General features: G+C 42.8%; 1 protein-coding gene across 1 annotated transcript in view; it reads right to left on the bottom strand.

The window, feature by feature from the left end:
- Positions 1 to 27,489, bottom strand: part of CDH13 (cadherin 13) — a 493,491-nt gene that overhangs the window by 177,604 nt on the left and 288,398 nt on the right. Inside the window, exon 6 of the mRNA XM_087729287.1 lies at positions 13,731 to 13,875. Within this exon, the coding sequence (XP_087585413.1) occupies positions 13,731 to 13,875 (145 nt within the window). The remainder of the gene's footprint in view (positions 1 to 13,730; positions 13,876 to 27,489) is intronic.

Genomic DNA, 27,489 nt, shown 5'->3' with positions numbered 1-27,489 from the left:
TAATATAGCACCCTAATTCTTCATACACGAGTGTGCTTGCAAATATGAAAACAAGATAATCATCTCTGTAAACACCCCACAGAAATACATGCAAGGTTTTAGCACCTGACTGAATTGTTCACTGAATTCTATTAACTCAAGAATTCCAGGTTCCCAGGAGCAGAGGATGAGGAATGGTCTGAAGAAGTCTTGAAGTCCAATGACCCACAGGGAAGGAGATGTTCAGGTTGACCTTCTACACCTTTCCCCATGGAGACAGAGTCCTAATCTCAGGTACAGAATGAACCCCTTATGGTTGTGCGGGAGACTAAGACTTCAGAACTAACGTCAACATCCTATCGGGAAAAAAGAGGTGCTACAGAACGAGACCTTTTTAAGAGTTGGATGTGCAACTTGGGACAACTTTAGACCTTCTTAAAGCAGCGATGTGCAACCTTGGGCAACTTTAGTATCCGTGGACGTCAATTCCCAGAATTCCCCATACAACCAAGCTGCCTGGAGAATTCTGGGAATTGAAGTGCACAGTTATTAATGTTGTCAAGGTTGCACACGCCTGTCTTAAAGCCTCGGCCTTAACTCAACTCAACTTAATTCAAACTCAACTGTAGACTTTTGCTGGAACAGGGGTAAGCAACCTGCAGCTCTGGAGCCGCATGTGGCTCTTTCATCCCTCTGCTCCTTGTCGCCAGTCAGCTCCACAATTGAGATGGGGCTTTGGGTTGGGACAGGTAGAGGAAAAGGGATGCTTCACTAGGAGGAGAGTCTATGGTGGGGGAACCAGACTTCTGGTCAGCTCCAAAATTGAATTGGGGTGGGGGGCTTCTGTTTAGGTCCTTTGTGGCTCTTTGAGTGTTTAAGGTTGCCGGTCCCTGTGCTAGAACAACGGATATGCACATCTCCACGTGTGACACCTTGCTTTGACCTCTCCAAGGTCCTGAACAGTCCTTGACTTCTCAAAACCCAGATTATCTTTAACAATTTAATATGAGACCCAAGTGCCTGTCCTACAATTAAACCAGCACATAAAAATACTTTCCTACACATAATGTAAGATATTCAAATAAAAGCTTAGTCCGTAGCAGTAAGTCACTTTGATACTAATCCTTTGACACTCTCATTGACAAGATACTGGGCTGTCTCCCCCCATTGTTTGGGAGGTAAGTTAGTTTCCCTTGCCCCCTCCCTCCCTCCCTCCCTCCCTCCCCTTTTCAAGATTCCTGAATATTCAAGCTTTTCTTTGTGTTATAATGACACTGGAAATAAACCCCGATCAGCAGTTTCAGCCTGTATGCTAATTTCGAAAAGTCCCAGGGCAACAGAACAGCATCAAACTGTTTTTTTTTAAATTCCTTTCCTTTTTTACTCCAGTAATGAAAATGCCCAACAGAGTTTTGTTGTAACTAAGCAATACATGGTCAACTTATCTTGGCACTAGCAACCATTTTCCAGATCGTCTCAAAAGCCAAAAACTGCAAGGGACGTTTACTAATCTTCCCAAAAGATGGTAAATCAGTCAACACACATATCAAAGAGATTGTCTCTCTTCGAATCAACTCCCTTTTAGGATATTTCTCGTGGCTTCTGCATCGAAGACAACTGGTTAAAATACATGATTTCCATTTTTCCTTTGCTCCCAGGTAAGTGATTAATTAAGATGACAGCAGGGGGGAAATGCGACCGGTTCTATCTGGTTCAGGCGAACTGGTAGCGGCGGTGGCAGGAGACTCCACCCACCCACCCGGATGTCATCATGCCCCGTTTTTGACGCTCTGCGCATGCGTGGAATGGTCCTGCACAAAGCAGATTCCTGGTCCAGTCAAGACCCCTTTTATTAAACGATTGTGAATTCCTGTCATTCACATTCAGTTAACAAACAGTCTTTCAAAGGAATATTTATGAGCACAGACCTTATCTATCTTGGAAAGCTGCCATGTAAATATTTTCCAAATGAGGTAGTGTGCAAGGAAAGACTGGGCACAGAGTCTCCGAGATTCACAGACAGATCTTCACACTCCTGAAACAATGAATGGATTGTTTCCTGCAAAAGCCCCCTCCCCTTTCGCTCCTCTTTTATTTCCTATGGGAGAGGTCGCCTGTGGCTTTTCTCCCGAGTTGACCCTTGTTCTTTAGCTCTTCCCTCCATCTGGCAACTTGCACATCCATACACTGGGAACAGGCTCCTGCTGTTCCCCTGCCTCACTTCTGTCTATCTCCGAAGGCAGTTGAGAACTGCCAGACAGCCTCGGCCCCATCTCTGCCTCTAACGCAGAGCCCTCGTCCGAGCCTTCCTCAGGCTTGAACATTGGCCCATGTTCCTCCCCAACCTCTTCACTGTTTGACTCTGCTGCCAGGTCCACTGGCGGGCCACAACAGAATGTGGACTTGGTTTCATCAAGATCATATTACAACCTACTGCCTACTGCCACAGACCTCCCAGCGGCCACTAAGATCCCACAGATTGGGCCTCCTTCAGATGCCATCAGACAAACAGTGTCGGCTGGCGGGCCCCCCGAGGAGAGCCTTCTCTGTGGCTGCTCCAACCCTTTGGAATCAGCTACCTCCAGAGATCCGGACCATACCCACTCTCATGGCCTTCAGGAAAGCTGTAAAAACCTGGCTGTTCCAGCAGGCCTGAGGCTGTTGACCTTGCTGTTGAGGTCCAGCCCCGATTAGAATGAATGTATGTGGTGTTGTGATTTTAAACCGTTTTTTTCTCTCTCTTTTTTGTAGTCCTTTGGGATTGTTTGATTATTATTATTATAGCAATAGCAATAGCAGTTAGACTTATATACCGCTTCATAGAGCTTTCAGCCCTCTCTAAGCAGTTTACAGAGTCAGCACATTGCTCCCAACAACAATCCGGGTCCTCATTTTACCCACCTTGGAAGGATGGAAGGTTGAGTCAACCTTGAGCCGGTGAGATTAGAACTGCTGAACTGCCGATAACAGTCAGCTGTAGTGGCTTTCAGTACTGCACCCTAACCACTGCGCCACCTTAATAATAATAATAATAATAATAATAATAATAATAATAATAATAATAACAACAACAACAACAACAACAACAACAACAACAACAACCTTCCCTCCCGTAATCCAGACAAGACGTATAGCTAAAAACCAAGAGGCTGCAGGGGTAAAAAATTAGGGGAATTAAATCCGAGAGCTTTGATAGACATCTGATATTGCACTCGGCTTTTCAGTGGTTGAAATCAATGCGACATAATTACAACAGTTACGCTTTAATTGGGAGAATGGGATCACGAGAAACTTTCATGAAGCCAAGGAGGAGGAGGAGGGGGGGGGAGGACAGAGAAGCAGGACATAAAAGTGTATTTTTCACGGAAGGGGATAGTGCGAGGTTGACGCCCGTGTGCAATCATTTGATTTGTGAATCTTTTCTCCGGCGGGAGAAACGGGGGGGTGGGGGGAGAGGAGACCGCGCAATTAAAACCTGTGAAATATTGGCACGGTTTACATGCTTCTTTTCTTCTTTTAACAGGGAAAGGGGAAAAAAAGACAAATCAAGACAGCCAAATTGGAGGCAGAAACGGCTTTGGATGGAAGTCAGAGGGTAAATGCCGGGGAAACAAGCACATTGACAGCTGTGCTGTCCAGCCATTCATCCCGGCTGTTGCGAGATTAGTCTCTGATCAACTACTAATAACTGGAATGACAACATATAATTTCCCAGCTATATGAAAAGACCGCAAACAAAGAAGAAAAGATATATTTTTTTTCTGGAAGGAAAGAAGAAATGGGTTTAGTTTTCAGCTTCCACTGGGCTCCAAACATGCAAAGACACACACACACACACACAGACACAACACACAACACAACACACAACACAACACACACTCCACAATATGGGTAGTCCTTGACTTACAAACAATTCATTTGCAAAGTTCCAACGGCACTGAAAAAAGTGACTTATGACCATTTTTTTCAGACTTACGCATCCCCCATGGTCATGTGATCAAAATTCAGAGGCTTGGCAACCGACTCGTAATTATGACGGTCGCAGAGTCCCGGGGTGATGGGATCCAGCTTTGGCGACCTTCTGACAAGCGAAGCCAGATTCACTTAACAACCGGGTTACTGGCCTAACAAACTGCAGGGATTCACCTACAAAACAATGGCAGGAAAGGTCGCAAAATGGGACAGAATTCATTTAGCTTCGTCTCGCTTAGCAACTGAAGCTTTGGACTACGTTGTGGTTGTGAGCGGAGGATTACCTGTAAATAGATTTAGCTGGATTTTCTGAGGCTCCCCTTAATAAGCCTGCTCTTGCTTCATGGTGATATATATAATACTGTCCATCCAGAGCTGTGGCTGCCTCCAATTTGGCTGCTTTGACTGTTGAACGTTAAAACTGAACGTATCCAAAGGAATCAGGACGGCACCAATCTGTTTCTGAACTGGGTTCATTTCTCCAAGTTCACCTCATTCCGTTTCTGCATGGCTTGCATTTTTTTTGAAACCCAAAATACATTCCTTCCCCCCCCCCAAGGCTATTCATATTTGTATGCATTTCATTATAAACTAAGCAGTTGATATGTAAACTGGCCTAAAATACTCTTTATAAATATTATGCCCCACCACTTTAAAAAAAATAAGTGTGTGTGTGTGTGTGTGTGTGTGTGTGTGTGTGTGTGTGTATTTATAAGTGTTTTTGTCAAAGCACCTGGAATGCCCAAATATGGGACGGAGCATATTTGGCCATATACCAGGTGCTTTGACAAAACAATCATTTCCACGGCTCAGCTGATAAGGGAGGAGAGCTTGTGGCTTAGAGGTTAATACAACTGCCTAATATGTAAAAACAGCCAAAATTCGAATCCCAGTAAGGGTATGGCTAGCTGATGAGAGCTAAATAGCTTGAAATAGATCTAAACTAGTCTCCCTTCATGTATTTATCGGCACAAATGCGACACAATATGTAATGTATGTATGTATGTATGTATGTATGTATGTATGTATGTATGTATGTATGTAAATTAGAAAAGTGAAACACTAAATGGCAATTGTGCTGTAGCCAATGTATTAAGCAGGAAGGAAGGAAGGAAGGAAGGAAGGAAAGAAGGAAGGAAGGAAGGAAGGAAGGAAAGAAGGAAGGAAGGAAGGAAGGAAGGAAGGAAGGAAGGAAGGAAGGAAGGAAGGAAGGAAGGAAGGAATCAAAGCTGTCTGCTGAATAAAGTCGACCAAGTGAGATCTGCAAGGGGATTTGGGGCCAAGCCCAGGGAAATGCAAAAAAAAGAAACTTTATGTCGAAGTAGAAAAAAAAAGGCATTCATTTTTCATGCCTTCTCCCAATAAAGTTTCCCAAGGCGCTATTGTTATTTATGAAATTCTGAAACAGGTCACTTTTGTTTTTGAAGGTCCAGCTTCAATATGAATCCATTGAATGCAGCTAGCTTGCTAGCAATTTACCCAAAGGGTTTGATGCCCATCCTTTCTCTGAAAACTCATTATATATTTTCTACATGTCAATCAAACTATAAGATGCACCAGCAATATATTTATTTCTGGGTCCATGCTTTACATTTTTCAAAACCCACCTAACTGCCAAGAGATAGGTTGATATTTGCCTGCCCCCCCCCCCACCAAAAAAAACCCCAGTAAATCCTGTTTGCTAAAGCTTCTTGATTACATTTTAAAACTTTCTTCAAATAAAGATGTATTGATTTGCTACATCAAGAAGCTATCTACCATCTATTGCACCAAAATCTCCCAGAAGCAACGGGAGAATAGCTGGAGGGCTTTTAATATTATATATATAAATATATATATTTCCAACTGCAAATTTTTGCAGCATTAAGTTTCCAAATTCTGTTGAACAAGCATTTCTTGTAATGCAGACTTTTATTAAAATAAATGCTCTTTAACAATCTGTCTCCTATGCACATGCATTTTTTGGGGGGTGGGGGGTGGGGGGAGTTGTAATACAGGCACTTGACGAATCGATTTAAGCTGTTTTAGCCTTTAGCTTCGATCCTTTGGGAGGCTGAAAGTTGGCATCATATAGCTCTCCAAAAATGATGAATATATAAAACTGGAGTTCATGAACCACATATTATTTATCCATATAGGTTGATTCCAAAACTTATCCTTCAGAAAACTACCACTACATATTCTTTACTCATTGCACAACAGGGATTGGTATCTCTTGGGAAACTGGTACCACGTACATTATGCAGTGGTGATATTAATTTTTTTACTACCGTTTCTGTGGGCGTGACTTATTTTGTGGGTGTGGCTTGATGGTCATGCGACTTGGTGGGCGTGGTTTGGTGGAGGGGAGGGGGAGGAGGAGGTCTGTAAAGACGCTCTGAGCTTGATTATTTTCTTCTTTTTTTTTCCCCTTCAAAATACGTTTATTTCCATTTCCATTTCATTTCATACAATCACATGTATACTGTGCATAACCGGGGCATATAACATTGAATAATAAACACAGCCCTCACTTTCATAGACCATACCCCCCAAAATACAAACCCAATATGCCACCTTGACCCACCATACACCCTCTTTCACCCCCCTCCAACTTACATTCTTCCTTCCAACATTCCCCTCTACTACCTACTGTTTAAAGTTTGGGTAACAGTAAGAAGCTGAGTTCAACGCAGAGATCCTTTCGATCCTTTTCTTCTGCTTTGTTTTTAAGATACCTTAGACTGTGTTTGTTAAAAAGCTATACTGTGTACGGGCTCTGGGAAGTCGGGGGGAGGGAAGGGAGGTGGGGTTTTAGGGGGAGGGGGGGAGGGGGAAATATAATATGTCTTAGATCTCAAAGCACATGATTGCACTTGTATACTGTGGCTTTTTAATGTTAGTGTAAAAATAGGGCAAGCTGAATATATTGATAGACAATAGAAATACACCGAAGGGAGGAGTAGAGTGAAAGAAGAAAGAGGGGTAGCGAGGGTGGGAGAGAGGATTGGAGGCAGGAGGAGAAGGAAGGGAGGGAATGTATTGGGAGAGAGGAGCGATAAGAGGGGGAGGGGAAGAAGGAAGTAGCTTGATTATTTTCTTGAAGACATTTCATGACCCAACTGGGTAACATCATCAGTGCTAGAAGAGAGTGGGATTTGCTCTTTGTTTATATCCAGTCAATATCATTTATTTTCCAGCTTACTTTCCCCAACAAATTCTATGTCCAGACTCTGATGTTGCGTTTCAAAGAGTATTCTAACTAAAAATGGCTTGAGTGTATTCCATCTCCTTCCTGCAACAGTCTTTATCTTTCCTAGATAATTTGGCACTTGTTGTACATATATCTTTGAACTGGAATGAATTCATTTCACTTATCATCTGCAGAATTCGCCCAGCTGGCATTAATACACTTATTATTTCTTATAACATCATTGGGGAATGTGTGTAGGTAAACTGAAAAGGGATTGTACATTCCACCATGAATTCCTTGGAATAAAAATGTATGAATTAACAACAAATTGCTGCTTTTTAATTATCCCTTTTCCTCCACAGTGTTTGGGCTCCTTCTCTCCAACTTATGAATATATACATTTCTATCTCTATCTGAATACATTTCTGGTGGTTTTACTTGAAATTATGCTTTAAAATGCTTAAATAAGGCGCAAAAGAGGGCATTAATTGCCAATGGATTAAAAGCAGAATAAATAAAAAGATAGAAGGATGAATTTTAAAAGCTCTTGGATATTTTCTTGTTCAGTGCAAGGTAGAAAAACAATAAATTCAGCTGATCGTTAAAGTTTGAGTCACAACGTGTTAACAACAACTATTCTAATAGGCTAACAAATCTGTCTGGCCGGGAGATGAATAGTCGTCTGCCACATGTATTCATCTTCATTCCCTACCTTTTATCCCCAGAGCTAGGGTGGGTCTTCACTAGCTGCAGTGGCTCTTCCGTCCCAAGGACCGGCCCATAGATTTCCACTGCTCTCCTCTCCTCTGCCACATCTATTCATCTCCGCCCCCTGCCTTTGATCCCCAGAGCGAGGGTGGGGCTTCACTAACAGCGGTGGCTCTTCCGTCCCAAGGACCGGCCCATAGATTTCCACTGCTCTCCTCTCCTCTGCCACATCTATTCATCTCCGCCCCCTGCCTTTTATCCCCAGAGCGAGGGTGGAGCTTCACTAACAGCGGTGGCTCTTCCGTCCCAAGGACCGGCCCATAGATTTCCACTGCTCTCCTCTCCTCTGCCACATCTATTCATCTCCGCCCCCTGCCTTTGATCCCCAGAGCTAGGGTGGGTCTTCACTAGCAGCAGTGGCTCTTCCGTCCCAAGGACCGGCCCATAGATTTCCACTGTTCTCCTCTCCTCTGCCACATCTATTCATCTCCGCCCCCTGCCTTTGATCCCCAGAGCTAGGGTGGGGCTTCACTAACAGTGGTGGCTCTTCCGTCCCAAGGACTGGCTTATAGATTTCCATTGTTCTCCTCTCCTCTGCCTTCTGTGCATCCACGCATCAGGCAATGGACCCAGCTGTTCCTCTTGAGCCACCTCTAGACCTGGGGGCTACTGACTCTCCATCTGAGGGCTGATGAATGGCCCCCTCTCCCTCCCTCCCTCCCTCCCTCCCCCTCCCCACTCTCTCTCTGCCAGCTCCATTCCCACTTCCCCCTCAGAGCTCCCAGGTTGCCATAATGCTGATCTTGACTCCCCCACCTCCTTCTCCTCCTCTGGTTCGGCTGCTGGAGGGGTCACAACAAATCTGTTTATTTCACTGGCAAATATTTTGTCCTTCACTTTTACTCAGCTAGCTTGAAGCCAGCCCTGTCTTTTAAAAGCCACCTGAGAAGATGCTCCAGAAACGACAATAAAATTCCCTCCTGGAATGGCATGGCATAAATAACCATCTCCCTGCAAACCGGTACAGAATTATTCTGGCTTGTTGAAGCTCAGCAATCTTTACTACCCAGTGGGGATCTTCCAAGCTTCCTTAAAAATTCATTTGTACTTTAATTAAGAAACATGCTTCCTTCCCCTCCCTTAATTAACACACCAACAGTCTAATAAAAACAGATTCCCCAAACATGGTTGTTTCGGTTGTTTCTAGGATGTGAAAAGAGGTTGAATAGGAAACACCAATCGGCAAATGAAAAGCTGCAATATCTCCTCCACGTTGATTGTCGTGATTTTTAATTTAACAGAATAACAGAGTTGGAAGTTGGAGGTCTTCTAGTCTAACCCTTGCTCAGGCAGGAAGCCTTATACTGTTTCAGACAAATGGTTGTCCAATCTCTTCTTAAAAACTTCCCTGTTGGAGCACTCACCACAGAGGTAACCCTGATTCGTTGTTCTAACTGTCAGGAAATTTCTCCTTAGTTCTAGGTTGCTTCTCTCCTTGATTAATTTCCACCCGTTGCTTCTTGTTCTGGTGGTTTGGAGAATAGTTTGAGTCCCTCTTCTTAGTGCCAACTCAAATACCTAGGTACACGGTGGCTCAGTGGCCAAGACACTGAGCTTGTCAATCAGAAAGTTTCAGCAGTTTGGCGGTTCGAATCCCGAGCACCGCGTAATGGAGTGAGCTCCCATCACTTGTCCCAGCTTCTGCCAATCTAGCAGTTCGAAAGCATGTAAAAATGCAAGTAGAAAAATAGAAAACCACATTTCGTGGGAAGAGTTCCATGTGCTTTCGGCGTTTATTCATGCCGACTACAGAGACATCTTCGGACAGCGCTGGCTCTTCGGCTTTGAAACGAAGATGAGCACCACCTCCGAGCGCGAGGGAAACCTTTACCTTTATAAATACCCAACTCCAAAGTATTCCCAGCTGAGATTTAATTTGGATTATTTCCTTCGCACCAGCCCTTGATTTTATGTAAACATTTTACAACAGCTTCTTATTTGCTGTCTTTACATGGAAACATCAAAAGAGCTTCCACTGATTTAATTCTCGCTGAAGTATACTGCACACAAACAAAATTGTTTTTGATGTTGCCCTGAATGTATTTATTCATAATTTTAATTTAAGATCATTAGAACTAGCAATAGTCTAATTGCACGCCTGTAATTTACTTGTAACTATCATTACAAGGTTTCTCTCTCTGCTCAAGGAAGATGGAGCTTATTTTCAGGAAACTCTACAGGCGGAATATTATAAATACCATTTATCTTAAATGTTTAGACTGCAATGTTTAGAAATAAGGTGCATTTTGAGACATCGCACCAAAGAAGAAATTAATACACCAGGAGGGATTCATTGATCCAAATATACAACGAGGACTGGAGATTTTCTGGATACTAAGTTCGTTTGAATCAGCATGTCAAATCTAACCTTGCTCCCTTCTAGCTACTCCTCAATTTAAATGCATTTCATCCGCCATCTCAATTCCTTGGCTAATGTGTTTAAAAATGTCTGCACGAAAACTGAAAGATGTTTTTTTTTAAATATGCACAGTCAATTTTCGTTATTCACGGCGGTTAACATTCTGTAAAGTTGCCGCAAACACTGAATTAGCAAACAGTGAAACTTCAACCCTACATGTTGAGTTTTCACTCCTTTGCTTGTCCATGAATGACTGCAAGTATTGACTTTGTAGGTATAAATAAAATTTAACGTTGTAGGCAAATTCATAAACATAGAATCTGTGAATAGCGGGAACCAGTTGTATATTTTAGCAATGGCTGAATTCTGAACTACTAGAAATGTTACATATATGAGATGCCCAGATGCCAAAAGCCACAAGGCTTTTTTTTATTTTTCCAAATGACAACTATTAGTCTTTTGAGACTGAAGGATGCCAAGAAGATTGACCTCCTGCACTATGCAGATACCCTACCGAAAGATTAGGAAGGGATCGATGTTTGCTGTGTTGGAGAAATAACAGATATGTATTCAAGGACATATTTATGTATGTACTTAGCAGCGAAGACACAAAACGGTCTACTGGAGTGTAACACCGCACGGGGAGAGGGACAGGGAGGGGAAAGAGAACACCCCCCCCCCAGTCTATTTTATCTGCCCGCTACAGAAAGCTCTTAAGAAAACCTCCCGTGGTTTCCTGCAGGTTGTTAGAATCACAGGTCATAGACAAGAAGGGATCCTGCCGGGCTCAGCAAATTGAATGCAATTTTAGTCATTTGAAAGCTTAAGTGGCCCTACGCACCAGTGGTGATCACGAGGAAGATGGAATTGGACATGCAAAAAAAAAAAGAAAGGAAGGAAAAGACTTAAAATGGGGAGAGAACTGGGGGGGGGGGGGAGAAGACCAAAATCCAGGTTAAATAGACATGCATATATATGTACACCACAACTGTAAAAAAGAAAAGAAAAAGAGAGAAGTATAAATTGGCTGATATATATCAATTGAATGCAGGAACAAGAGAGGAATAAGTCCATTTTAGTGGCCCTTCTAGTTGACCGTTCCTTCCTTCCTTTCTCTCTATTCTTCTATCTTCCTTCCTTCCTTTTCTCTCTATTCTCTATCCTTCCTTCCCTCCTTCCTACCTTCTTTCCTTCCTTCCTTCCTTCCTTCCTACCTTCCTTCCTTCTTTCCTTCTTTCTTTCTTCCTTCCTTCCTTCCTTCCTTCCTTCCTCCGTTCCTTCCTCTCAACTCATGTCCTTCCTTTCTTCTCCATAACTTAACCCTCGCTTCCTCCCTCTTCCCTCCCTCCCCTCCTTCTCTCTGACTTTGGGCAGAGAGAGACTCTGATCCTGAAGTCACCCAACCAATTTTTATGCCTAAGGCAGGACTAGAACTCATCACCTCTTGTTGATTGGCCAAAGTCACCCAGCCAACTTTTATGCCTAAAGCGGGATTATAACTCACTATCTCCTGATGATTGGCCCAAAGTCACCCAGGTGACTTTCATGCCTAAGGCAGGACTAGAACTCACTGTCTCCCGGTGACTTGATGGATGGATGGATGGATGGATGGATGGATGGATGGATGGATGAGTGAGTGGATGGGTGGGTGGATGAATGGGTAGATTTCAGCTGTTTCTAATTTTCTTTAAGGGAAAAATTTGATCTTACTTCCATGTTTGCAAATCCTTCCCTAATTAAGAAAAACAAATACCCGATTGCAAAGGGAAAGGACCCATATCGGAAGACAAGAAAAGCCTCAGCACATTTGTCCTACTAAAATTTATTTCCTTGAAGACTTCCAATTGCTAAGGGGAAAAATAGGGGATTTCAATCTGTAGGATGGTGTTCTGACCGAGGCTTCCCAAGAACATGAAGCAAACTCCTTGTCCCAACAAAACCCCTCTTATTAATTTACTGTGAATTCTGCTCATTCACATCCAGCAAAGTCTTTCAAGAGAGGATTTACAGTCACAGACCTTATCTGGCTTAGAGAGCTGCCAGGCCGATCTCTGCAAACTTGGCCAGGAGTCTCGGAGAGTCACGAACCAATGAAGCGAACTAATGGTCTCCTGCAAACTCCACTCCCCTTTCGCTCCTCTTTTATTCCCTCTGGGAGGGGCCATTCATCATCCATCTCTGGCGTTATTCCCAAGTTGACCCCTGTTCTTTAGCTGTTCCCTTCGTCTGGCAACTCTCCCTATGCGCACACTGGGAACAGGCTCCAGGTGTTTCTCTGGCTCACTGATGTCTGACTCTGAAGGCAGGTGATAACTGTCAGACGGCCCATGGCCCCCTCTCTGCCTCCGACACAGAGCCCTCATCCAAGCTTTCCCCAGATTCCAGGACTGGCCCATTTCCTCCCCAACCTCCTCACTGTCTGAATCTGCTGCCAGCTCCACTGGCTGCTGATGGGCCACAACAGATAATCAGTTGTCTTGCATGATTCTACTGATATAACTTTCTGTATTTGTGATTTATTGCAGTCGCAGAAACTCAAGGCTTCGCAAAGGAGCTGTCACAAGTGGTGACACTTCGCCCTGCAACTAACCTCTCCCAAGTTATCTTCCCAAATGTTTCTGATGACATTCCTGCTCTCGTATCATCAACCCAATCTTTGGTATTCACCAGAAAGGAAAGATAATTCCTTGCTCATTTCCTCTCGGATTCTGAAAGGCCAAGAAAAAAAAAGACAACAATAGAAGGAGAAACAGCAGGGGCAGGAAGCTACAACATTAAACCAGAACTCCTGCAGCTAAAAGATGACACAGCCATGGAAATAAAGGGGCATCTTACAAAAATCGAAAGTGTTGTTGCAGACTAAAGAGATCATTATTACGGAATGTTCTTATTGTTAAAACGTTATCAAGACAGTTCAAACTCTCAATTCTGAATGGGATGTTCCCATCTCAAAATAAAGCTTCAATGGTTAAATTTCGAGAACAACATCCACAGTATTGTCTCTTCTGATAGGACCCAACTTGGAACATTTCAACAAAATGTTTCTAGTGGTTTTTTCTCTCTGCAAGCTTGAAATAAAACACATTTCCCATTGTGAACACAGCTCTAAAATTCATTAGCCCCTTTGTATCCTGTTGGGTTTGTTTCAGAGATATTTCCTTACCTGAACAGAAAAACAGGCGGGGGAAAAATTAATGGGAGGAGAAGCAATTTCTGGCTTCCTGCCAGCCTCCCATTGACTTCCCTTGAGGGAATCTGGCAGGGAGCATTAGAAATCCCCTTCCCTTCCCATCTTCAAATCACCAAGTCAAACTGATTCTTCCAATCCAACTGAATTGCAGGATTTCAACTGAATTTACTCATTGACTGCCGAATTCCATTCAGATCTTGTCTAACCTGGATCCTGCTCTCCATCACAATCAACCAATCATCACGGCCTACAAAACGAGATTCCAGAAAAAAAATATCTGGATTACTCACCTGTTGGAGACCCTTCCATGACGTGCCCAATGTATGGTCCTTCCCGGAAGATGGGCCTGTTGTCATTCTGATCAATGATCATTATATCAAAAGGGACTGGACCTTCTATAGTCTTCCCAGAAACATCGATGATCTCCACCTGCAGCTGTATAAATAGAGAAAGCATAAAAGAAATATGAGTCGCGTTGTTAATCCCAGCAAGGAGAAGAAAAGGAGAGATGACATCAGCTGTCAGGCCTGCCCCAACTCAAATCCCTATGAAAGAAAGACCCTCAACTCCATTTGGCTGAACTGATAGGTCCTTTTACTAAGGTTAAGTGGTTGCAATGAAAGAAAGGCTAGATCTGAACATTCCTGCACAAAAAGATTACACTTTTCCCCTTTCCATGGCCTTGATCAGTTCATCAGTGTCCAAATAAGCACACAATCAGGTATTTTGGGAACAGTTTGGATGTTGGTGCCAGTCGATGGAATTCTGCATTCTGTTCCCAGGCCAGGTGCCCCTTAAAGTAGGGGTGGGTTGCTGGGAGTTTGCAGGGGTTCAGGAGAACCTCTAGCTAAGATTCTATGCAGTTCGGAGAACCCCCAAATCCTACTCCTGGCTGGCCCTGCCCACCTCACCCCTCCCCTCCAGGAGTCCCATGCAAGCAAAAATGCCTTCTCCTCTGTTGTGGTGAAGGAGGCCGACTCGGCATGCCCACCATGGCTACGGCCACCCAGCAACCGAGCAGAGAACCCCTTGCTAAACTTTTTGAAGCCCACCCCTGCCTTAAAGGCTGGTTTGATCTGCTCCTGGTGCCTCTGTTTTCTGTCAGGACTGCCTCCCCTCCTCCTTCCATTTGTCTTCCCTTTCATGCTCATCCTTGCTCTCTACATTCCTTTGCCCCCACTCTCCTCCCCACTGCCTTTTATGGCAGGATGCCAGCAAAGCGCAAAAGCTGAAGATGGCAGATTTGGACATCAGCATTTTTTGGTCATTGGGAATCCCCAGGCGACATTATTTATTTATTTTCTTTTTATGTATTTGATTTGTCCATCGCTTGCAAGATAATAGGTGTAAGGATAAACATGAGTACGGATTGAAATGGGTATGAATTAAATGGAGACAGTAGGAGAGGGATGGTAGGCACGTTGGTGCGCTTATGCGCGCCCCTTAAAGACCTCTTAGGAGTGGGGTGAGGTCAACGGTAGACAGATTAAAGTTAAAGTTATGGGGTTTGGGGGATGAAACAAAAAGGGTCAGGCATTGGACCACTCTGTTGCTGAAGTCGTATTTTCTGCAATCAAGTTTGGAGCGGTTGACCTTGAGTTTGTATCTGTTCTGTGCTCACTTAGAATTAGTTAGTTAGCATGTGAGAAAGTGGACAAAGGAAGGATGATGGCAAATATGACCAATCAAAACACATTCCTGCTGAGATCCTCGGTAGGCGCATTGCAACGGAATTGTCATATTTGCTAGCCAGAAGGGGGAACAAGAGGAACACAACTCGATGCTAATGAAGTGCAGATTTGCTTAGAAGAAGTATTTTTCCCCTCCTTTTTTCCTTCAAGCGTAATTATCCTGAAGGGGAGCATCCTGAACTGCAAAATAAATTGCAAAAGTACAAAATAAAACTGCAATCCAAACCTGAACGCTGAAAGCCGAAACGAGAGTGTTAGCCGGAATTAAAGAAAAGGAGTGCGTCATTTTAAACACAACGGCTTTGTACTCAAACGTCTGATCTCCTTTACCCCTTTGAGGTGTTTCCACCACAGGGGCTATGGGTCAGCATCCGTAAGGATGATACCAAAAATAAATGTTCCCATCCGTTCTTAGGTAGCCCTATGGAAGCGAGTCTAATTTTATTTCCCTGTAAATTCAACCTGTAATTAGTCTGCTCTGGCAGAGCGATATTTTAATTCAAAGAGAAGTCCTACTTCGCTGATATTTGAAGTGGAAAAATTACGAGTTGAACATTGTGTGTCATAACAGTTTCTTCTTCCCGTGAATAGATCGTGTCTATTGAAAAAGAAATCATTAGAATAATTTGCGGTAATTCGATTTGATGATGTACGAAGAAATAGTCAAGTGAAGTGATCCATAAATGCTGAACAGGTTAGGGAAAAATAATATGGGAAGCCAATACTGAATATTCTATACAAAAAAAAACAAATATATATATAAATAAAATATCACCCCCATATAAAGTCATTTAGGGACACAGTGACCCCATGGCCTAAGATGGTGAGCTTGTTGATCAGAAAGGTCGGCAGTTCGAATCCCGAGCGCCGCGTAACGGAGTGAGCTCCCGTGACTTGTCCCAGCTTCTGCCAACTAGCAGTTCGAAAGCACGTAAAAATGCAAGTAGAAAAACAGGAACCACCTTTGGTGGGAAGGTAACAGCATTCTGTGCACCCTCAGCATTTAGTCATGCCGGCTACATGACCACAGAGATGTCTTTGGACAGTGCTGGCTCTTTGGCTTTGAAACAGAGATGAGCACTGCCCCCTAGAGTCAGGAATGACTAGCACATATGTGCAAGGGGAAACTTTACTTTTACCTAAAGTCATTTGCCTGTTAGACTTTTAACATCTTAATTATTTTGTTATGGTCCACCCCAACAAAAAAACAAAAACACCTTTCCATGTCATTTTGGTAGAGCTTCAAACCAAAGTTATTCTAAATTCCAATAATGTAATGTGAAAAGATGTTTATCACCCCATTTTCATTATCTCAGTATTTTCCCCATTTCTGGTCTTCATACACAAAATATAGCACAATTGAAGCTGCTAGCTTCAATTTCCCCGTTGTTCTCTCTGCAATATTAATGCCTACGGAGATATGTGACCGTTAGGGTAGCCATAAATTATTGTCTCTTCTTTTGCTAGTTATCTTGGAATAAATAGCTTTTTAGCGAATCAGTCAGCTGCATTGATTTTTCTATTACGCCTGGCTGTTTTGCTGATGCAACATCCATGTGACGTATTTTCACACTTCTATCACTAGATACAACAAGTAATTGAATTCAAGCAAATTACGCCAAAATAAAATAGCTCTACGGGAGATTTCTCCCCCTTCCCCCCCCCCCAAGGTGATAGGGTGACAGCTTTAAAGAAGATTTGCCTGAATGCAAAAATACACTGATCTCTAGATGCTTTGAAATCAAAAATAGCTAAACAGGAAGCACTGTTTCCTAATTATCTGTTTTCTGTCTAGGGAAAAAAAAAAATAATTGTGGGAATTTAGAGCAACCCCCGAATACCTTTGGGCTTTCATTGACAAAGAAATAATGTTTTTGCCAATGGGTCCAAAATTAGGTAAACGAATGCTTAAATGGACCCCAGGTGGGGGGAACTGAAGGATTTTCTTGACTCAGAAGTTCTCAGAAGGCCAGGTCAGATAGGGCGGAAAGATTGACTTTGTTGTTTTTAATCTGAATCTTTCACACAGGGGGAAGAGAAAGGTGTTTGAAAAGCTTTTAAATGTCATATTAACACATTTTGGAAAAGGCTGTCAGTCTCTGTGACCTGCAGTTAAATGGCACAAAATATGAGTGATAATCCATTAGCCAGGCTCCTTTCTTATGAGCCAACCGATTACACAGTCCAGTGTATCTCAACCTTGACAACTTTAAGCTGTCTGTTGAATTTATATTTTACCAACAAAGAAATAATGGGTAGACTCGTATATTTATTTATATACTGGTCGCCACGGGGTAAAAAAGATGTTGAGACTGTAGAAAGAGTGCAGAGAAGAGCAACAAAGATGAGAGCCGAGGTGGCGCAGTGGTTAAATGCAGCACTGCAGGCCACTTCAGCTGACTGCAGTTCTGCAGTTCGGCGGTTCAAATCTCACCGGCTCAGGGTTGACTCAGCCTTCCATCCTTCCGAGGTGGGTAAAATGAGGACCGGATTGTTATTGGGGGCAATATGCTGACTCTGTAAACCGCTTAGAGAGGGCTGAAAGCCCTATGAAGCGGTATATAAGTCTAACTGCTATTGCTATTGCTATGATTAGGGGACTGGAGGTTAAAACATATGAAGAATAGTTGCTGGAACTGGGGATGTCTAGTCTGATGAAAAGAAGGACTCCAGGGTGACATGATAGCAGTCTTCCAAAATCTAAGGGGGTCTTTTATAAGATGTTTTATAGATGGCATTTAGATCCTAAAAAACTAGCCTGTATGTATCCGAATTTACAACCTAAATGCTGGAGATGTGATTGTCTCGATGCTACATACTATCATATATGGTGGACTTGTAAAAAGGTAAAAAAGCATTTTGGATTAAAAATATGGTGGATTATGCAAAATGTTCTTTAAAAAAAGGATAAAGTTTACCCCTCAGTTATTCTTGTTAGGTATAATTACTGATTGTACAGTTATAGAGGCTAACTTGATTTTGCATTTAATAACCGCAGCAAGACTGTTGGTGGCTCAATACTGGAAGAAGGAAGACTTGCCTACTATTCAAGAATGGACATTAAAAGTAACAAACTTAGCAGAGATGGCTAAAATATCAGCATATCTCAAGGACCACTCAAACGAGAGATATAAACTGGAGTGCAGAAGATGGATTGACTATACTCAAAATAAATATGGGACTAAGAAATTCCAGATAGTTTATGATTGAAGAAGCAAGGAATGATATAATCTGTTTAGAGTTAGCCTAGCAAAGAGGAGTTAAAGCTCAAATTGAAAGATGATACTAACTTTTTAAAAGTTTATTTTAGAATATCTTTGTTAAAGATTCATACCCTGTATTGGTTCTGGGAATTCGGGGGGGGGGGAGGTTGGGGGGGGTGGCGTTTGGGTGGGGAGGGGAGGGGGAGGGAGGTAAACATTTGTAAAAGTTTTTTTTTCAAAATTTTCAATTAAAAAAAAAAGAATAGTTGCTGGAACTGGATATGTCTAGTCTGATGAAAAGAAGGACTACGGGTGACATGATAGCAGTCTTCCAAAATCTAAGGGGTCTCCACAGAGAGGAGGGGGTCAATATATTCTCCAAACCACCTGAGGGTAGGACAAAAGCAATGTGTCGTGTCTGGGCCTTCAGCCAAAGGAGTTGATAAACCCGTGATTCAGTGGTGGGTTTCAAAAATTGTTCGAACCTACTCTGTGGGTGTGGCCTCCTTTGTGGGAGTGGCTTGCCGCCCATGTGACCGGATGGGAGTGGCTTGCCGCCCATGTGACCGGATATGAAGATGCCGACGACACTTGTCAGAACCACCTTAAATTACCTCCCACACAGCACTGGCATGCATAAGAATAGGATGTCAACTTGTTTTTCAAAAGGCATCTTTGGTTTGCGTTAAAACAACGTCAACACACGCAATGTTCTGATTGCACCACAAACGCAGTAGTCATTCTTACCTTTCACAGAGGCCCTGAGTTTTATAAATAGGAGCATGATAGTGTAGAATAATCCTATCCAAGGACCAGTGGTGGGTTTCAAAATTTTTTGGAGCCTCTTCTGTAGGTGTGGCCTGCTTTCCGGGTCCACTGGTGGAACCTCTTCTAACCGGTTTGGTAGATTTGACGAACCGGTTCTACCGAATAGGTGCAAACTGGTAGGAACCCACCTCTGTCATGATTAAAGAGTGGCAAACAGCCACGCCTGTGTCAGGGTGATTTGCAGGTCAGAGGAGGGGGGGGTCAGAACAGGTAGGTAGATAGACAGATAGATGATAGATAAATCTAATTCTTTGGATGTTTTCAGGTGGGAACTTCCAATTTGACTGCTGCATTTTAAGACAAGTAAAAACTGAGTGACATTTCTGGATTGCGTTTAGGAAAAAAAAGGCTCGAGCATATCCAAAGAGAGTTCAAAATATTTATTCCCACAGCGCATCCTTCCCTTCAAGGTTTCTCTCTGTTTCGGCACTACATTAGTTCAGCTTTTCCCAGCGTTTGGAGCGTCGCCTTCAAACCAACAACTCATTTTACCTTATGGAGAATGCAATTAGTAAGTATATCCTGGCTTAGCGTTCAACTGACAGCTTTCTCATTTTCTCACATTTACATAATTTGACAGGGACTATTATGGACCCGTAACTGGTCTCTTGGAATGACATTCACAAGGTTGGTTCACTTATTAATTGACCCCTGGTAATGGTAATTTAAGAAGCATATTAATCTCATCTGTCATTTCCAACACATAGCTGGTGTATAAAATAATTTGTCTTCTCAAGGAGTCTTGGAAAGGAAATAAAGAACTGCGATTCCTCCCCCCCCTCCCCCCCTGCTTCAAATTAATATGCACAGACCTTCCCTGCCACATTAAAGATTACGGGCGAACATAATTTATTCCTTCCTTTCTTCTTTTAAAGATATTTTCTTTTTGACTTAAAAAAAGAAGAAGAAAGGGGCTCTATAAAGAGACTCCCCTTGTTAATCTCCATAAAGATTAACACATCTCATTTTATACAACTGGCGATACAACCTATTTGCAGCCTGAATCACTCTACAATAAATTGTGGAAACGTTATAGAAGACCGGAAGTCCAAGGGGATGTCATCATTTCAAGAAACTTAATTTGAGAGACAACGATAACTTTCAAACTTTTGTGCTTCCATGGGATTGGAGCAAATACTCCAATATTGTATTGAAAATAACGCTTAGCAATAGCAATAGCAATAGCAGTTAGACTTATATACCGCTTCATAGGGCTTTCAGCCCTCTCTAAGCGGTTTACAGAGTCAGCATATTGCCCCCAACAACAATCCGGGTCCTCATTTCACCCACCTCGGAAGGATGGAAGGCTGAGTCAACCTTGAGCCGGTGAGATTAGAACTGCTGAACTGCAGATAACAGTCAGCTGAAATGGCCTGCAGTGCTGCACCCTAACCACTGCGGCCACATCGGCTTGCTGGAAAATGTCTATTTTTATTTGACAGAAGTATTATTCTTAAAAAAGGAGGCTGTGGCCCAGTGGCTAAGACACTGAGCTTGTTCGAATCCCTAGCATCGCCTAATGGAGTGAGCGCCCGTTACTTGTCCCAGCTTCTGCCAACTTAGCAGTTCGAAAGCATGTAAAAATGCAAGTAGAAAAATAGGGTGGGAACATTTCATGTGCCTTCGGCGTTTAGTCCTGCTGGCCACATGACCATGGAAACATCTTTGGACAGTGCTGGCTCTTTGGCTTTGAAATAGAGGTGAGCACCTCCCGCTAGAGTCGGGAACAACTAGCACATATGTGCGAGGGGAACCTTTACCTTTACCTTATTATTTTTAAGGATTAAAAAAAAAGGATAATTAATCTCATGAGCAAACACATCTATGGCTCCCTCAACTCCCGTGTTACTATAAATCCAACGATTACTCAAGATAGCAAATGCCAGGATTTCGAATGAAAATAGATTCTTAAAATAATCGAAGTTTCAATTGGGACTGAAGCCTCAAAGTTTATCCCCACCCTCTTTCTTCCCAATTCAGTTCAGCCCAGGAAGGATTTCAAAGACTTACAAAGACATGTCAACAGCAACCTAATTTAGCATTACGCAGAGAGATTAAAAGTCCCTTTAATAAAAGAAGAAACTTAATCCACTCCGAGAATGTCAGAAGAAAGGGAGTATTAATATTATTTTAAACCTGAAACACAACATTCTCAGACTTCTGACATTTCAAAAGTCTCCCCGAATTTAAAAAAGCTTTGTTAGAAGAGGGCAACAAATCTAAATTAAGCCAACATGAAATTCTGGTTGTTTGCACCGTCAGCCAGATCTTTAGGATTAATTTGGCATTTTTATCCACTTAGTGAATCCTTCCCATTATTATTTATTAATTTATGTGTGAGTAATCTACAGTTAGATTCACACTCTAAGACTGGTGGAAACTTAACACTTCAAATCCTAACGAAAGACCTAAGGTAACATCTAAGAAGACAGATCCTTCCTTCCTTCCTTCCTTCCTTCCTTCCTTCCTTCCTTCCTTCCTTCCTTCCTTCCTTCCTTCCTTCCTTCCTTCTTTCCTTCCTCCCTCCCTCCCTCCCTCCCTCCCTCCCCACCCCTCCCGTCCCCTTCCCTTATTTTTTTCTACAAACTCTTTTATAAGCAGTCATCATTAGGTATAAAAAATTAGGGCAAAAAAAGTTTTCTGCATAGAATCCCTCAAATTAAAAATGCATTATTTCACATTGATTGTTGCACTAGTCCATTTAATTTCCAAATGAAATACTTGGACCAACTAAATAATTGAGCTTCCAAGTTGCTTAGGACTCCTCCTAAGCCGCTGGAAACAGTTAATTAGAAAAGATATCTGTTATCTGATAGTAATAACTATTGTATGCAGCCGGATTATTACCCGATTAATCAAAATGACTGAGGCAGATAAAAAGGGTGAGAGGCTGATGCAACATACAGTGATAAAAGGTAAACAAGAAATGTGGAAGTCAACAGTTTTATATAATTTGATATGGACAATTGACTCAATAAAATTGTCTCTTCTTCTTCTTCTTCTTCTCCTCCTCCTCCTCCTCCTCCTCCTCCTCCTCCTCCTCCTCCTCCTCTTCTTCTTCTTCTTCTTCTTCTTCTTCAGAACCCACAAACAAGTTTCTTAGGTTTTATTGTGTGTGATCTATTAAGATGATCATCATCTTCTTCTTCTTCTTCTTCTTCTTCTTCTTCTTCTTCTTCTTCTTCTTCTTCTTCTTCTCCTCCTCCTCCTCCTCCTCCTCCCCCTCCTCCCCCTCCCCCTGAGAAGTCCTGAGAAAAGGCATTTCAGTGTGTGAGATTACCCTTCTAGTCTTCTTCAATTAGCCTCGAGAGAACTCAGGTATGTCCAGATGATAAGAACCCACAAGCAAGCTTCTTAGAAGGTTTTATTGCGTATCATCTATGAAGATGATGATCATCATCATCATCATCATCTTCTTCTTCTTCTTCTTCTTCTTCTTCTTCTTCTTCTTCTTCTTCTTCTTCTCCTCCTCCTCCTCCTCCTCCTCCTCCTCCTCCTCCTCCTCCTCCCCCTGAGAAGTCCTGAGAAAAGGCATTTCAGTGTGTGAGATTACCCTTCTAGTCTTCTTCAATTAGCCTCGAGAGAACTCAGGTATGTCCAGATGATAAGAACCCACAAGCAAGCTTCTTAGAAGGTTTTATTGTGTATCATCTATGATGATGATGATGATGATGATCTTCTTCTTCTTCTTCTTCTTCTTCTTCTTCTTCTTCTTCTTCTTCTTCTTCTTCTTCTTCTTCTTCTTCTTCTTCCGCCTCCTGTTCCTTTTTGTTCTATTCTTCCTCTCCCCCTTTTGTTCTTCCTTTGCTTTCTTCTTCTCATCCTTTTTGTCTACCTCCTCCTCCTTTTCCTCCCTCCTCCTCCCTTTCTTCCCCTCTCCCACTTCTTAAGCAATTGGCTCCTCTGGTTCTAATAACTACACTTCCAAGTAAGCAGGTATAAAACTGTTGCCTTCAAAATGGTTACCTTGCCTGTTACCAGCAGACAGTCTCTCTAGGTTTCTACCAGAATGCAAGGATAAATATGTCGTCAAGACCACAGAACTTGTTGCGAATGAATATTCAATAGAACTTGTTATTAATAATTGTTGGGGATTGAAATGGATGAATTATCACTAATAATCACAATGCCCTAAGGCAGCTCTGAATCAATTTTCTATTCACAGCATGAGTGATTCATTATATACCATGCATTATATTATAGCGTAAGCTGCGGTGGCTTATAATTATTAATAACACCCAATGATTGCAGTGCACAGATGTGAAGCCTTAAATACAACCCAGTGTATTTCAGAATGAAGAATAGTATGATTATTATTAGTTGTCACACAAACCACGGGAGATAATGAGTTTCTCTATTTGCAAATATAAATGGTCCGTCCTTGTCTCAGAGGATGCGGTCCCAAATCTTTGCGATTATGCAGTTCACGATAGCTTGTGATGTTTAATTTGTCCTGGGCAAACTCACAGCCTGCCAAAGAAACATTTGTCCAATGGGTTCATCTCCCCATGAACAGAAGCATATTGTATCCTTCTGACAAGATACAGGTGTAGAGATTCTAGAAAGAAACTCAACTGGAGACTAAAACATATGAAGAATGGTTGCAGGAACTGGGCTGGGCTAGTCTATAGAAGAGAAGGACCAGGGGAGACAGGAGAGCAGTCTTCCAATATTTGAGGGGCTGCCACAGAGAGGACGGGGGTCAAGCTATTTTCCAAAACACCCGAAGGCCAGAAAAGGAATAATGGATAGAAACTGACCAAGGAGAGATTCAACCTAGAAATAAGGAGGAACTTTCTGACAGTGAGAATAATCAACCAATGGAACAGAAGTTGCCTTTGAACATTGTGAGGGCTTCATCACTTGAGAGTTTCAAGAAGAGATTGGACTGCTATTTGTCAGAAATGATGCAGGGTCTCCTGCTTGAGTGGGGGATGGGGGGTTGGACTAGATGAGCTATCAGGTCCTTTCCAACTTTGTTAATCTGTTAAGAGTGCAGAGAAGAGCAACAAAGATGATTAGGGGACTGGAGGCTAAAACATACCAAGAATGGTTGCAGGAATTGGGCATGTCTACTTTAATGAAGAGAAGGACCAGGCAGTCTTCAAATATCTGCCACAGAGAAGAGGGCCTCAACTGATTCTCCAAAGAACCTGAAGTCAGGACCAGAAGCAATGGATGGAAACCAATCATGCACAGAACCAACCTAGAAATAAGGAGACATGTCCTGTCAGAACAATCACTCAGTGGAACACCTTGTCTCCAGAAGTTGTAGATGCTCCAACACTGGAGGTTTTAGAGAAGATATTGGGCAACCATTGTCTGAAACGGTTGTCCAACCTTGTCTGCTTGTGTACAAGGTTGGATTAGAAGACCTCCAAGCTTCATGGATAAGACGTCTTCAAAGAAAGACAAGAAACTCCAATTGCCACTTTTTTAAAGAAACACTTTTGGGACTTCCAAGGTCCCTTCCAACTCTGTTTCTCTGGTGGAGCCCTGATGGTGCAGTGGTTAGAGTTCCAGTTTTTGCAGGCAAACTATTCCAACAGCCTGGAGTTCGATCCCGATGGGACTTGAGGTTGACTAAGCCTTCCATCTTTCCAAGGTCGCTGAAATGAGGGCCAGGATTGTTGGGGGAAAAGATGTTGATTCTGCAAGCCACTTAGAGAATCCTCTAAAGTGCTTTGAAGTGGTGCATATAATTGTTAAGTGCTGTTGCTATTGTGTTCCTGTGGTAAAGGTAAACAGCTAAACCCCAGGATCTATTTCTGAAATGTCTTATTAATTTCATTCTTTCCACTAACTCTGTTTTTTTTTTCTCCCTAGGCTTATTTTTTACAAGACTGATCCCATTAACAACAACAACAAAACAAAAAGATATATCCTTTACTCTTTCAGCCAAATACACCTGACAAGGGGCAGGCTTGGCTTCCGTTGCCCTTTCAGCCTCCATCCAAAGACCCATAATACAATGGTGATGTCCACCACATTTTCTTCTTTCTTTTTTTCTTTCTTTTGCAAGATGCAAAATGCCTGTTAATGAAGGGTTCCTGTCCCTGAACATCAGGTAGTGGCTCACCTCTTTTCCAAGGTCGCTTGTCTGGGTCATCGACGCCTTTGGCCCTGTTGCTAAGAAGCACTATTTCGTTTGGCTGACATTATTGTGAATTCTAGCGTGCTTCCCCTCCCCGCCCCCCATCGTCTTCCTCCTTTTCTAAGAATGAAGCAGTTGCAACACTTGTCAGATTAGTAGATTTAGAAAAGAGACGTCCTGGTTAAGCATCGGACGCTGGGAGCGGCATTAATCCATTTGAGCTGCGAAGTCTATTCTTCGTTTGAAAGTGCGTCTCCCGAGGACTTCAGTTGTGAATATATCACACCCCATTTGTGAGCGGAGTAAGCAGAGACAAAATGAGACTCATCGTTGTTCAGGGCCACCGGCCCTTCGTCTCCCCAAGGTGGACAGTGGAGTAAGCTGCCATGCTTCTAATGCAGTGTTTCTCAACCTTGGCAACTTGAAGATGTCTGGACTTCAACTCCCAGAATTCCCCAGCCAGCGAATGCTGGCTGGGGAATTCTGGGAGTTGAAGTCCAGACATCTTCAAGTTGCCAAGGTTGAGAAACACTGTTCTAATGAACCAAAAAGAGAGTAGAGTGGTTTTCTTATGTCTCATTTGGACTCATTTTAGCACTCGCAATAGAATTTATATACCACTTTACAGTGCTTGACAGCCCTCTCTAAACAGTTTACAGAGTCAGCATATTGCCCCCCCCCCCCCCCCAAAAAAAATCTGGGTCCTCATTTTACCCACCTCGGAAGGATGGAAGGCTGAGTCAACCTTGATTGAACTCCTGGCAATTGGCAGAATTAGCCTGCAATGCTGCATTCTAACAGGGAGGGAGGGAGGGAGGGAGGGAGAGAGGGAGGAAGGAAGGAAGGAAGGAAAGAAGGAAGGAAGCCGAGGTGGCGCAGTGGTTAAATGCAGCACTGCAGGCTACTTCAGCTGACTGCAGTTCTGCAGTTCGGCTGTTCAAATCTCACCGGCTCAGGGTTGACTCAACCTTCCATCCTTCCAAGGTGGGTAAAATGAGGACCCAGATTGTTGTTGGGGGCAATATGCTGACTGTAAACTGCTTAGAGAGGGCTGAAAGCCCTATGAAGCGGTATATAAGTCTAACTGCTATTGCTATTGCTATAAGGAAGGAAAGAAGGACACAAGGAGAGAAAAGAGATCCACAATGAGAGAGAGAGAGACACCTTCTAATGGCTACCTATATATAGATACCTCTTAAACTGGTAAAAGACTTGTGTGCACCCCACCACAGTTTTAAACTGTGTATACCTGTATTGATGATTCATCCTCATTGCATCAGCTTACAGTTTGCAGCTTACAACCTTACATCAGCTGGCAGCTATTAAATCCTCAGTACCTGACACTCCTCCCATGTTTCCAGTGCCTTTTTCCCCCACTTGGAACTGAACCCAGATGTACATTTCTTCCAGCACCGTGCACGCCATAAAATAACCCCCTGATTGTTTTGCCTTCCGCCATCAGATTTCTACAGATACTGGTATTTTCCTCACTTTGCCGTTGAACCGTTTGACTATCATTAGGCAAAGAACTCCGTTGCTTGAAGGAGAGGGACACCACCTTTTCAGCTTCTGCCAAACTAAGAATACCTTTCATTATAACCCCGTTGAGAAATAGCACAGAACAATGCTCGATTGTCTCTTAAGTGTCTCCCAGCTTCGCGCCGAGTGAGATAGTCGGCTCTTTGGGCGGTAATAAAAGATGATAGGTCAACAAATCACAATTTGCCTGCCTTGCAATATTTCCTCCACAACTGGCATTCAGAAGAAATCTTTCCAAATCTAAGCAATCTGGGGTATATTTCCTCTAATCGCCGGGACTGAAAAGCTGACTATCTGCCGTTCTTGAGGAAAAGGGAGGAATATAAAAGCCAGAATTTATCGTGGTGTGAAGTGTTGCTATTGTCGGGGTCTTTCTAAAATGCTCCCCAATCTTCCGTTCAAAATTTGGGAGAGGCAGAGAGTGCTAAGCATAACAATTTGTTAGGTTCTGTGGGAAGGCGGCTGATATTCAGTTCTTGGAGTTATCACTGCTTAAAAGGCTGACCGGCCATTTATCACATATACTGACGGGATGATGAGCCCCGGATTAAGAAAGAATTGAAATCATTCTTCTTTCAACGTCGCTCCTGCTCTAAAAGCCTTTCCTTTTAAATCTAATGTGCACGGCCCAGATGGAGTCACTTACAACTCTTTCGCACCTTAATAGACTCCTAATGCAGATCGTTTTACTTTA

The sequence above is a fragment of the Thamnophis sirtalis genome, unplaced genomic scaffold (genome assembly GCF_051295495.1).
Source record: "Thamnophis sirtalis isolate CommonGarterSnake01/CBP01778 unplaced genomic scaffold, rThaSir2_p1.2 scaffold_14, whole genome shotgun sequence".
Classification (NCBI taxonomy): Eukaryota; Metazoa; Chordata; class Lepidosauria; order Squamata; family Natricidae; genus Thamnophis; species Thamnophis sirtalis.
Note: the sequence above shows the minus strand (reverse complement) of the source record. Positions and strands in the feature narration are given on the sequence as shown.